The sequence below is a fragment of the Rutidosis leptorrhynchoides genome, chromosome 1, assembly GCF_046630445.1.
Source record: "Rutidosis leptorrhynchoides isolate AG116_Rl617_1_P2 chromosome 1, CSIRO_AGI_Rlap_v1, whole genome shotgun sequence".
NCBI lineage: Eukaryota > Viridiplantae > Streptophyta > Magnoliopsida > Asterales > Asteraceae > Rutidosis > Rutidosis leptorrhynchoides.
This window is the reverse complement of record NC_092333.1, coordinates 467,139,384-467,154,151: the sequence shown is the minus strand read 5'-3', so window position 1 is coordinate 467,154,151 and position 14,768 is coordinate 467,139,384. Positions and strand designations below refer to the sequence as shown.

Genomic DNA, 14,768 nt, shown 5'->3' with positions numbered 1-14,768 from the left:
GAACATAATAAATAGAACCAACCACCCTAAAATAGCTTACATTAGGCTTTTCACCATAAGCTAGCTCAAAAGATGATTTTTGTGTACCTGGCCAAGATGGTAACCGATTATACACATGACAAGCACATTGAAGTGCTTTCGCCCAGCTCCCTAGGCAATCCTTTGTCATGCAACCAAGATAAGCATATTTAAACAAGGTAAGCAATCTTCCTTTCCGAAACACCATTTTGTTGAGGAGTATCCGGACAAGTCATTTGATGAGAAATACCGTTTGTTTTACAATAGGCAAATAAATCATTTGACATGAATTCTCCACCGTTATCACTCCTAAGAGCTTTTACCTTTCTCCCAAATTCGGATTCTACCGCTTCTTTGAACTCTATGAACTTTGATAAGGCTTCACTTTTCTCCTTTAGAAATTTCACCCAAGTGAACCGAGAATAGTCATCAATTAACACCATGACATAGCAATGACCGCTATAACTTGTTGTTCTTGTTGGCCCCATCAAATCCGTATGAATCAAGTCAAGCAAACCTTGTTTTCGATTTGTTGACTTCTTATATGGAAGTCGGTGTGACTTTCCATATTGACACCCTTGGCATATTACCTCCTCACGAACATTCTTTAATTGGGGAATACCATCTACTAGCTTATGTGAGAATATCTTTTTTAACATTTGATATCCCACATGGCCTAGTCTTGCATGCCAAATAGCTCCGTTGTCGGTTTGACTTGTTTTCTTCACATAAGCCTCACCTGCGGACAACACAAACAAAGAACCTTTATTTTCTCCCGTGAAAAGAACATCACCCACAATCTCCTTGACATTCTCAAGGACTTTCACATCCGTTGGACCAAAAAGAACATGCTTTTCGGATTCGGTAATTTGAGGTACCGAAACTAGATTCTTGGTCAAGGAACAAGATAAACATCTTCCAAAGTAAATGTATCATTATTTACATCAATAATAACATCACCTTCCTTTTTAACCGAATGAGTTGAGTTGTCGACCGTTGTAACGACCCGGAAATTTCCGACCAAATTTAAACCTTGACCTCTATATGTATCCGACACAATAAGCAAAATATGTAATGTGGAGTCTAGAAACTTTGAAATCTATATTTATGAAATCCAATTACCCTTTTGACCAAGCCCGACGATTCACGAACAATTGTTGTAAATAAAATACGTTATTAAATATATTATATAATTGTTGAAAATAACATATGTAATATTAATGTATTAAAATTCAATTACAAGTTAAAATATAATTGTTACTATTATTATTATTACTACTTTATTTGTGAAAAAAAAAAAATATTAATATTATTATCTGTATTATTATATAACATATAGATATAAAGTTTGATACATTCAATTTATTATATATATAATATTGTTGTCATTATTAGTGTTATTATTACTCTTATTATTATAATATTAATACAATTATTTCTATTATCAAATTTATTAGTTTTATTATTTCTATTAATATTAATATTGTGTATTATGTTTGTATTAGTATGTTTCTTCATAAACAGATATAGATGTAGTTAAATATACATATTAATAATTTCAGATATATGGTACTGATAAATACAGTTATATATATATTTTATATAATTGGATATACAAGATATATAAAAACACAGATATAATAAAACCGCGTATGTTTCCATCTCTTTCAACTTTTTTTTTTTTTTTTTGTTTCTTTTCTACATCGTTCTTTTCTGATTCTTCCCACCCGTGTTTCATTGTTGACTAAATTCACACAACAATCCAAAATCTGTTTAGCGTCAATATCAGATTGTTATTTTATCTTTTATTCTGTACGAACGAGTTAATCCCTGTCGACCATTAATCACCACTTTTAACTTTCCATTTATAAAACCATTAGATCAAAACACCCTCTTGTGAACTCGCCACCACCACTGCTACTACGATTTTTCTATTTCTTGATTCAAACACCAACACAACACATCTCTCTTTGCTTTCTCTCCTTGATCATCATCTTACGGCTCACACCACACCCACCTTGCAACCCACTTCGTTTCCTTGTAACCAAACCAAAACCAAAAACCATGCAACCCATGATTTACATTGCTTTCTGCTGATGTACTTTCTGTCTTCTGATTCGAAATAATCACAACAACTAAACATGTAACTTGAATAAAATTTCGGGTGCCAATTTCTTTCTTGTTTCTTACTGCTACTTGATTCAATTCGTCAACAAAACCTACACACCATTATTCCTTCTTCGATTGTAATTAACCACAACTCCATCTGATGTTATAACGTTAGATCATATCAAGTTTATCAATCAATTAAATTATTCGAATTATATACACAAACATACAATATATATACATTCACGTACCTTCTTGTTCTCTTAATCGAACACGTACATCCACCACCATCTTCAACCTACTTCAAACTATTCTAAACCGTTATGTTCTTCTGTTTAATCATATTCGAAAGAACATTTACAATCGCCATTACTACCTTGAAACCTCCCAACAATCACCACTCAAACCCCGTTTACAATTAAACAACCATTGAACTTGCTTGTCTCCGTTTCCTATCTTCTGTTCCTGTTTCGTTTGACACCTACTACGGCTGTAGTATACTTCTGCTACTACTATTATAATACGGCTGCAGTTGCTACTTCAATTTTCCTGCTCTTCCTTCGTGAGCCTCAAACCAACAAGAACCAAGTACCTCAAAAACAAGAATGTGAATAAGTGAAATATTAAGTGGAGCAAATAAATTATATAAAGAGAGAGAAAAGGAGGAAACTTTCGGTGCTCATTTACCCAAATCCACTAACGTATGTATTGAGCATTTTGGACCACATGTCCCTATGATTTTTCTTATTCTTCTGCCTTGTATTAATCATTATTAATGATATCATGCAACTTGCAAGATAATTGAGACAACAACTTTTAATTATTTATTTCGAGATAATGATTGCAGCAAACATCCCAATTTCATTTTACTCTTGGATCGGTTATGTTGTTGGGCCAATATGAATATTTGTTGGGGCGTATTTGTTGAATAGGTAGAGATCCCTTACATGGATCAATAGAGGTATCGATGAGATGAATGATGATGGTTTAGATGATAGTTAATAAGGGTTATGATGTGACGAACATAGATGATGATGATGATGATTGATGATCGAGTGTTCGTTGATGATACTCCCCTCTGCGAATTTCTTCTGCTATCCCGATCTGTTCGATCTAATTTAGAACCCCATTTGCACGCGTAATTCTTTATATTAGGTATTATTATTATTATTATTATTATTATTATTATTATTATTATTATTATTATTATTATTATAAATATCATGATTTTTATAATTATTATCATTTTTATTATTTTATTAAATATAACTATTATTAAAATTTTCATGTCTATTGAATATTATTATAATTAAAATCTCCCTTAATATGTTTTAACTAATACAATATTATAACGTTAATTGAATTATATATATCAAATAAGTATTAAAAATCATTTACTATCTATTATAATTAAAATTACAAATATAATTATTATTATTGTTATTATTATTAAAATTATTATTTATTATTAAAGATAGTATTTTTATTAAAATTTTCATTATTTATAAATTATCATTTTTATTGAAATTATTAATCTAATTATCATTATTAGTATTATTATTATTTTTATCATTAACATAATTTTTATTATTATTAATATTAACATTATTTTTAAATACATAAAAACATATTTGATACATAATTATATTAATATTACATAAAATATTAAATAAACATTAACAATTATTATATAAATATTATATAATTAATAGGTGAAATTATCTGATTTCAATTAAGTGTTAATATATATATATATATACGTGTTATAGGTTCGTGAATCCGAGGCCAACCTTATACTTGTTCAATGATGTTATATGTATTTTTACTACAAAATACATTAGGTGAGTATATAGTCCCACTTTTAAACTCTAAGTATTTCGGGATGAGAATACATGTATTTTATGTTTTACGTTATGGACACAAGTAACTAAAAAATATATTCTACGTTGAGTTGTACCACTGGCATACTTCCCTGTAGCTTGGTAACTAATATTTACAGCGGTATTGTAAACGCGAATCCTGTTGATAGATCTATCGGGCCTGACAACCCCAACCGGACTGGACGACCAGTATTCAACGGTTGCACAGTACTTCGTTTCGTGACTACACTTGGTACAGTGTAGTAAGATTTCATAATAAAGGGAATATGCGACGTGATTAAATGTTAAGTATGGTTACCAAGTGCTCAACCACTTAGAATATTTTTATTAAAATGTTTACATATGAAATCTTGTGGTCCATAGTTATAACGCTGCTAGCATCAAACCTATATATCTCACCAACATTATGTTGACTTTTTAAATCATGTTATTCTCAGGTACAAATTAAGTCTTCCGCGGTGCATTTGCTCGTGTTAAGAACATTACCTGGAGTCGATCATCGCAATGGAACCAGATGTTGTTAATTTCGTCCAGGGGGATAAGGACGGGTTACTACAGATGGTATCAGAGCGTTGGTCTTAGCGAACCAGGTCTCCCATTAGTGTGTCTAACTGGTAGTTGTTAGGATACATTAGTGAGTCTGGACTTTGACCGTGTCTGCCTGTCAAAAGTTTTGCTTATCATTTCTAGTCGGAAATCATTGCTTATTATCCTTAGGAAATTGCCTGCCTATCATTCTCAAGTCTAGACACGTCCTACTGCATTTAGTGCATCGATAGTGTATAGACGAAATTCATATCCTAGCGTATCTGTAGACTTGCCTGGCATATGCCGTAAATTCCTCTGTAATTTACGAACTCTTTGGTATTATACATAGATATTCTATATAGTTAGAATATCATCCGACATCCGAAAATCATTTCACATCGAAGATCTCTTCCATTATCAAATTGCCCTTTTCAACCTGAAGCGCTTACCGGCGAACCAGTTCGAGAAACCATTTTCTTTCCCCTTTTTCCGAGTATCTCAACACAATTACATACTATCTCATATTTCGAATCTTATACATCCGCTCGCTTCAATCGCCAATCATCCCGGTGTACAAGCGTAAGTTAACGAACTTCGCGCTCGTGTGACGGCTATGGAGAATATGGTGCGACGTTTACAAACACCAGCAGCAGCCACAACCGCGTCGTAAACCTTAACATCATAAACTATACCTTGAGTATAGTCACTGTTCTACGTATCATTCTATCTACTTAATTTTCGTTCGACATATCGTTCTATATCGATTACCTTCGCTTTACGTTTTATCTCATATATCTTCGTTCGACATGGCAATCATGTAATCTCTAATGTTTTAGAGATCATGTAATCCAGTGCTAACGATAAATCAAATGAGTATAATATTCTATTGACTCATTAAATTCATAATTACATCCGAAGAAAATATATATGCAAATATATTTTCATAAAGATTGTAATTAAAACTTCTATCGTACAAACTGTTAATGATGAGAATATTTTAACGGGTGGGTAGTACCCGAGGAATATTTAGAATTCACATTAATAAGTTACACTGTACATTCTTCGAATCTGATTCAACGATCATATACTATCCTACTTACAACTATCGATATACGTATCCGTTCATCACAGAATAACCATTTCCATTCAAATTTCATATTTGGATTTTTACCTATCTGAATCCAACAAGTGGCATAACGAAGAAAACATTGGACAAAATAAAATTTGTTAGAAACAAACGGATTAACTAATTGAAATTTGGTTAGGATTCCACGCTAACTGTTCCGGCTAACTGTTCCCAGCTAACTAATTAACATTTAATTTATCGCAATTTACATTCTCGCAATTTTATTTATCGTCATTTAATTTCTGTTATTTACTTTTACGCACTATAAATAACGGGACATGTATGCAAGGTTTCAACTTATCATATCGACCCATCTATATATATATTTCGGAACAACCGTAGACACTCTATATGTGAAGGTGGGAGTTGGCTATACAGGGTTGGAGTTGATTCCAAAATATATATATACTTTGAGTTGTGATCGACACTGAGACCGGTACACGGGTCACGATACGTATTAAGTAATTCGAATATTATATATATCTAATTTATATATGAATCTATTGAACTATTAGACAATCAGACTATTGGACTGCTAACTTTGGACAATTAGAATGAGTTAAAATGCTGATTAAAACATATGAAACTAAACAATTCTTCAAGTTTGCCACTTGATTCTATTTTAAACCTCATTCGTATCTTGACGATTACAATTCGCATTCACAACTTTTCATGATTCTTGAAAACGCCTCGATCAAGAAGTTGAACTAGTCGCACCTCGTTTACGGAAGAAAGATTCATGCATATGGTTATGCACCTGAAAACTCTCGGAAACTGAGTCAACACGTAGCAGTGTAAATTCCTCTAGTGTTATTATTACCCAAAATAACTTTGCAATTTCTTTCCAAATTAGCCACTTTTATCACAGCTCTACTTTGACTTCTCAGTAAAACTAGTCTTATTATCATCTCGATATACATACGTTGTCCTTTCGCCGTCATTACTGGAGAACCTTTCACGACATCATGTACCAGCAGCTCGGCATCCTTTTGACGAAATCTGCAAGTCGTATTTTGAAAATCTCGTAGAACTTCTCCAATTATACCTACAACGTTTATCCTAAGAAATTCATACTCTGAATGTGAAGTTTCTGAAAAACACCCTGAACTATGAAGTAGTTCTTAAAATGCTGATGAAGCAGCAAAAACTGTAAACGAATTTAACAGTCAAAAGTTGACGACAAAGTATCATGTGTTAGTAAAGCTCAGAAAAAGAGGAGATTTGGAACCGGAAAACGGAGTGAGCAAAGTATGAAGGAAGGTGCGGATAAATCACAAGAACTGAATCTGCTTTCAAAGAATCCAAACGATTCAGAACCTGCTGAAACCGTTAGTAAGAACCCTACTCGATATTCTAAACCTTTTCGGATAATATTCTTCATCATCATCTTATCTTAGATATTATAAGATATCTTCATATCTCCTGTTATACATATTCTCCATATTTCTGGAGATATTTTAACAACTATCCTTATCTGAAATCATTAATCTCTCTGTAATATCTGCGTTACAGTACAAAAGAAACGGTGTTAGTTTCTAAATTCTGAAACCTTCGAAATTAAAATATGAATGTTTTGAAGTAGTGTTGGGAACTGATGCATGAATTAGTATAATATAATGAAATTTGATCAACTTCATTATATTACAATAAGTCATGTTGAGTTTCTAATGGAATGTGATGATTCACAGTACCGTCATCATGTGCCATGTTACACGGCTCTTACATTCTATCCAATCTCCAAATATATTAGAACATATCACCATGATAGTTCTAATTTTCCGAAATATTCAGGTAATTTGACAAATTAAAATCGTACCATTACCATTCCTTTCTGAGAACATTAGTCATGTTCATTCCAAATTTTATACTTACGAAATCCGAACCATTGCTCGCTTATCTTAAGGACGGGTCAAATAGGAGAAAGAGTAGAAGATGTGGGATATGGAAATAAGGGAACGAAGGGGGTAGTTTTATAAGTGAAATATCAGATAAAGAAATCACAACAGATTTGCCGCATTAAATCGAAGGAGATTTTGTTTCCTAAATCGCCAAAGAACCAAATCTCGTTACAGAAGATTTTCTTTAAATCTCGTGAATTCCGGAAATCAATCATCACCACGTCATCAGTTAAAACGATACCATATTACTCATTTCACTCTTCTGTGATAGCTTTACTCGTACGCTTCATATGATCGAATTGTTTTATCTATATTCCCCCAATAATGATAAAACTCCGTTATTACCTCATATTCGTCATGAAAACATTCCTATTGTTATTTATGACAACCTCTACCAAATTTCGGGGACGAAATTTCTTTAACGGGTGGGTACTGTAACGACCCGGAAATTTCCGACCAAATTTAAACCTTGACCTCTATATGTATCCGACACAATAAGCAAAATATGTAATGTGGAGTCTAGAAACTTTGAAATCTATATTTATGAAATCCAATTACCCTTTTGACCAAGCCCGACGATTCACGAACAATTGTTGTAAATAAAATACGTTATTAAATATATTATATAATTGTTGAAAATAACATATGTAATATTAATGTATTAAAATTCAATTACAAGTTAAAATATAATTGTTACTATTATTATTATTACTACTTTATTTGTGAAAAAAAAATATATTAATATTATTATCTGTATTATTATATAACATATAGATATAAAGTTTGATACATTCAATTTATTATATATATAATATTGTTGTCATTATTAGTGTTATTATTACTCTTATTATTATAATATTAATACAATTATTTCTATTATCAAATTTATTAGTTTTATTATTTCTATTAATATTAATATTGTGTATTATGTTTGTATTAGTATGTTTCTTCATAAACAGATATAGATGTAGTTAAATATACATATTAATAATTTCAGATATATGGTACTGATAAATACAGTTATATATATATTTTATATAATTGGATATACAAGATATATAAAAACACAGATATAATAAAACCGCGTATGTTTCCATCTCTTTCAACTTTTTTTTTTTTTGTTTCTTTTCTACATCGTTCTTTTCTGATTCTTCCCACCCGTGTTTCATTGTTGACTAAATTCACACAACAATCCAAAATCTGTTTAGCGTCAATATCAGATTGTTATTTTATCTTTTATTCTGTACGAACGAGTTAATCCCTGTCGACCATTAATCACCACTTTTAACTTTCCATTTATAAAACCATTAGATCAAAACACCCTCTTGTGAACTCGCCACCACCACTGCTACTACGATTTTTCTATTTCTTGATTCAAACGCCAACACAACACATCTCTCTTTGCTTTCTCTCCTTGATCATCATCTTACGGCTCACACCACACCCACCTTGCAACCCACTTCGTTTCCTTGTAACCAAACCAAAACCAAAAACCATGCAACCCATGATTTACATTACTTGCTGCTGATGTACTTTCTGTCTTCTGATTCGAAATAATCACAACAACTAAACATGTAACTTGAATAAAATTTCGGGTGCCAATTTCTTTCTTGTTTCTTACTGCTACTTGATTCAATTCGTCAACAAAACCTACACACCATTATTCCTTCTTCGATTGTAATTAACCACAACTCCATCTGATGTTATAACGTTAGATCATATCAAGTTTATCAATCAATTAAATTATTCGAATTATATACACAAACATACAATATATATACATTCACGTACCTTCTTGTTCTCTTAATCGAACACGTACATCCACCACCATCTTCAACCTACTTCAAACTATTCTAAACCGTTATGTTCTTCTGTTTAATCATATTCGAAAGAACATTTACAATCGCCATTACTACCTTGAAACCTCCCAACAATCACCACTCAAACCCCGTTTACAATTAAACAACCATTGAACTTGCTTGTCTCCGTTTCCTATCTTCTGTTCCTGTTTCGTTTGACACCTACTACGGCTGCAGTATACTTCTGCTACTACTATTATAATACGGCTGCAGTTGCTACTTCAATTTTCCTGCTCTTCCTTCGTGAGCCTCAAACCAACAAGAACCAAGTACCTCAAAAACAAGAATGTGAATAAGTGAAATATTAAGTGGAGCAAATAAATTATATAAAGAGAAAGAAAAGGAGGAAACTTTCGGTGCTCATTTACCCAAATCCACTAACGTATGTATTGAGCATTTTGGACCACATGTCCCTATGATTTTTCTTATTCTTCTGCCTTGTATTAATCATTATTAATGATATCATGCAACTTGCAAGATAATTGAGACAACAACTTTTAATTATTTATTTCGAGATAATGATTGCAGCAAACATCCCAATTTCATTTTACTCTTGGATCGGTTATGTTGTTGGGCCAATATGAATATTTGTTGGGGCGTATTTGTTGAATAGGTAGAGATCCCTTACATGGATCAATAGAGGTATCGATGAGATGAATGATGATGGTTTAGATGATAGTTAATAAGGGTTATGATGTGACGAACATAGATGATGATGATGATGATTGATGATCGAGTGTTCGTTGATGATACTCCCCTCTGCGAATTTCTTCTGCTATCCCGATCTGTTCGATCTAATTTAGAACCCCATTTGCACGCGTAATTCTTTATATTAGGTATTATTATTATTATTATTATTATTATTATTATTATTATTATTATTATTATTATTATTATTATAAATATCATGATTTTTATAATTATTATCATTTTTATTATTTTATTAAATATAACTATTATTAAAATTTTCATGTCTATTGAATATTATTATAATTAAAATCTCCCTTAATATGTTTTAACTAATACAATATTATAACGTTAATTGAATTATATATATCAAATAAGTATTAAAAATCATTTACTATCTATTATAATTAAAATTACAAATATAATTATTATTATTGTTATTATTATTAAAATTATTATTTATTATTAAAGATAGTATTTTTATTAAAATTTTCATTATTTATAAATTATCATTTTTATTGAAATTATTAATCTAATTATCATTATTAGTATTATTATTATTTTTATCATTAACATAATTTTTATTATTATTATTATTAACATAATTTTTTAAATACATAAAAACATATTTGATACATAATTATATTAATATTACATAAAATATTAAATAAACATTAACAATTATTATATAAATATTATATAATTAATAGGTGAAATTATCTGATTTCAATTAAGTGTTAATATATATATATATATATATACGTGTTATAGGTTCGTGAATCCGAGGCCAACCTTATACTTGTTCAATGATGTTATATGTATTTTTACTACAAAATACATTAGGTGAGTATATAGTCCCACTTTTAAACTCTAAGTATTTCGGGATGAGAATACATGTATTTTATGTTTTACGTTATGGACACAAGTAACTAAAAAATATATTCTACGTTGAGTTGTACCACTGGCATACTTCCCTGTAGCTTGGTAACTAATATTTACAGCGGTATTGTAAACGCGAATCCTGTTGATAGATCTATCGGGCCTGACAACCCCAACCGGACTGGACGACCAGTATTCAACGGTTGCACAGTACTTCGTTTCGTGACTACACTTGGTACAGTGTAGTAAGATTTCATAATAAAGGGAATATGCGACGTGATTAAATGTTAAGTATGGTTACCAAGTGCTCAACCACTTAGAATATTTTTATTAAAATGTTTACATATGAAATCTTGTGGTCCATAGTTATAACGCTGCTAGCATCAAACCTATATATCTCACCAACATTATGTTGATTTTTTAAATCATGTTATTCTCAGGTACAAATTAAGTCTTCCGCGGTGCATTTGCTCGTGTTAAGAACATTACCTGGAGTCGATCATCGCAATGGAACCAGATGTTGTTAATTTCGTCCAGGGGGATAAGGACGGGTTACTACAACCTTGATTACAACTCGATTTTAATTGTGATCTTTAATGTCATGAAGGAGAGTTCCATCACCGGTCACATGATGAGCGCAACCCGAATCGACAATCCATTGATTCTTCTTGACAACCGTATCAATGGTAAAACATTGCTCCCATTTGACTTCATCATCATCTTTGCTTGAACAAGCCACGTTTGCTTTTGTGACTTTAGAACGACAATATCTCTTGATGTGACCAACCTTCCCGCACTTGTAACATGTAGGAGGTTTCTTCTCATAGTTACTTTTGTAACTAATTTGCTCTTCTTCTTTTTCTTTGCTAGAAGAGCCTTTCTTGAAGTTCTTCCCTTTTTAAAACAATACCGCATCATTTTCAAATCCTTTAGCCATTTGCTTGGCCAAAGCTTCTTGATTAGAGAGTAAATTCTCCAATTCTTCAACCGAAGGTTGAGTAGTCCACCCCTGAATAGAGGTTATGAACCGGACATACTCTTTCTTCAAATCGCGAATTAGATATCTTCGCAAACGAGCTTCACTAATTTTCTCGCTGACATCAATCTCTGATATTTCAGAACAGAGATTTTTGACCCGTAAGAAATATTCTGAAACAATCATACCTTCTCGTCTTAAGATTGCAAACTCGTTTTCCAAGAATTGTAACCTTGCAGTGTTTTTCTTAGAAAAGAGTTTCTCAAGAGTATCCCATACTTCTTTTGGAGAAGTAATATCACGAACGTGTTCTATGAACTCTTTGCTAATTGAAGTTCTCAATGCAAAGAGAGTCTTTCCACACCCTACCTTCCATTTTCTTCTTGACTTTATATTCTCTAGAGTTTCTACGGGAATTATGGCATCACCTCCGGCCACAAGTTCCCATAGATCATGACCTTGAAGAAAAGCCTCCATACACATCTTCCAATACTTGTAATTATTTCCTACAAGTTTCTCTATTCCATTGACCATACTACCATTGTTTCCATTTGTGCCTTCCATTTTTGATAGCAAGATAACTAGTTTGAACTTTGACTAAACTTTGAGTATTTGCACACAAGAGTTTAACTTAGAACCAAGCTCTAGATACCATAAAACAACAAGTTATTTGCTATGAATAAAAGGTTAAGGAAATAATATGAACAAGAATATGAAAAACTAAATGTGTTGGATTTATTTCAAATGGTTACAACACATCCTTATATGGAGGATTAAGCAAAACATAATCATAACATACCAACAACTAGACCCATTAGTAAAGCTAGATGACAACTAGCATACATGTGAACACACTAACAACTGGACCTAATAAAATAAGATAAAAGGCAACTTGATTATGCAAGTATGCCACAAAAGATAATGTCAAGTTGTCCAATAAACACCTTAACCATTAATTTGGTCAATAATGGCCTAAACCCATTTGGACAAGTTGAGCAACTTGATCAATAAATTTCAAAATCAAGTTGAGCAAGTTGAGCCACTTGAGTTTGAGTTGTGCACTAATATTTTAACATCTGCTAGCAGCCACTCAAGGCCGTGAGCGGCCACCACCTCCCCTCAGCAATCTCCGGTGGCGGCCGGACCATCGAGTTCTGCCGAATCTCAACATAACACTCCAAAATCCAAACGATTCCCAGAATTCGAGTAGGAAATACCCGGATTCGTCGCCTGAAAACTAGAGAAGATACCGGAGCAGTAGATCGACAATAACTACTCATTTTTTAAAAATAACTGCCATCGAGCTATTTTTTAATTCTTGATTACAACCATTAGTTATTAGTAAAATTCTTATAAAAATAGAGTATGTAACTTCAATAATTTTGTCAAAACTTTCTAAACTAGTGTTGTAAAGTTTCAAAGGTGGATTTGAGTGGGTGTAGCAGGGTATAAATGTAAAATACTCTGTACAAAGTAACGAAATTATCGTTGGAAATAATTGGGCGCTTAAAATGAAGGCCCTTGAAAGAAATGGCCCCCTTTACCGCTTCTCCCCTCTTTTTAGAATTCCATTTTTTAATTATTTTTTGTTCATGCATCCATCTCATATGTTCTTTCACATTTTTTGATTCGATTACGTATAGATCTGTCGGAGTTGTAAATCGATCATGTCGAAATCCGATTCTGAGTCTGAGACATCCTCTCATGGAGAACATAAGATGTTTCGTCAAGTCACCCGTGATCGTAAGTTTTTTATATATTTTTTAAATTTTACATTATAATTATATAGTCTATAGTCTATAACGATGCTGATTGTGAATTTGCGATTATGATGATGATGTTGGCCAACATAAATTTATGGATTTGTTCTATATCCTTAGTTAATACTCACAATGATAGCTATCGTTTTAGAGTTTTTATTGAATTTAAGATATGTTTGATAAATGTCTGTTTTATTTCTGTATTCAAGGTGAATATGACTGAAACTGTTTAAAAAATAAATGAAAATAAATGATTGAGAATGGTAAACCAGGTAAATTCACATGTTTGCTGATATTCGATAGCGTGCTCAATTATATTGGCACGTATATGAAGAGTAAGGTTTTTGAGGCATGAGTAACAATGATGTGATTAAAACTTCCATCAAGTCTACATGACTAACTAATACTCATTATTAACTAATATTCCCTCCGTCCCAATTAAGTTGATGTATTTGTTGTACTTCTAACAATTTGTGTATGGCCATTATTATACATGAGTTTACCCTCAATAACTCATGAAATACATTCATATTTGCATACAGAAGTATACCTTGTTGTATATCTAATGTAAATCTTGATTAATTTGGGGCTTCATAATAATGAGTAGCTCGTCTCGTAATTGCAGGGTTGCTTTATGAAATGATCAAATCATCCTCATCGAAGGGAAGTTGGAAGGTACATATAATTCTGCACTGAATTTACAATGAAAAATGGAACCATTAGTTGAGTGTCATTCGTAATTGACCAACGTATATACTTGTTGGACATGTACATAATTGTGTCAACATCTGCTCTATATATGTTTGTATGATTCTTGTACTACTTTTAGGTTTTATTCTTTAAAAATGTACTATGATGGATATATCTGATGGGAAAATAATCACAACGGGCAATATACAAAGCGGAAACAAACCCGTTTGACCAACACTTTCCCGACCCGTATGAACCCGTGAGGAAACTAACAAACAAGCTATATCAAATCCAACCCAAATCAGTCCCCAAATCTGTTCCAAATCAGTAGCAAAACACTAATAAAGCACACACTAAA

At 32.0% G+C, this 14,768-nt stretch overlaps 1 protein-coding gene across 1 annotated transcript; it reads right to left on the bottom strand.

The window, feature by feature from the left end:
• Positions 1 to 188: 188 nt before the first annotated feature.
• Positions 189 to 12,524, bottom strand: LOC139904565 (uncharacterized). The gene is made up of 3 exons (XM_071886482.1): positions 11,895 to 12,524; positions 10,124 to 10,212; positions 189 to 933 (listed from the first exon to the last, which is right to left on the bottom strand). Exons 1-3 carry the CDS (start codon positions 12,522 to 12,524, stop codon positions 189 to 191), a joined length of 1,464 nt encoding a protein of 487 aa, XP_071742583.1.
• Between the last annotated feature and the right edge of the window lie 2,244 nt (positions 12,525 to 14,768).

Bases quoted from the DNA above. Each gene is read 5' to 3' on its own strand.
- LOC139904565 (XM_071886482.1), bottom strand. From the start codon at position 12,524: ATGGAAGGCACAAATGGAAACAATGGTAGTATGGTCAATGGAATAGAG. The intron at 10,213-11,894 runs GTATTGTTTTAA...GTTCTAAATTAG, and splicing joins AAGGATTTGAAAATGATGCG to ATCGAACAGATCGGGATAGC. The intron at 934-10,123 runs GTTCGTCACATC...TTACTTTGGAAG, and splicing joins TCATCATCATCATCATCTAT to ATGTTTATCTTGTTCCTTGA.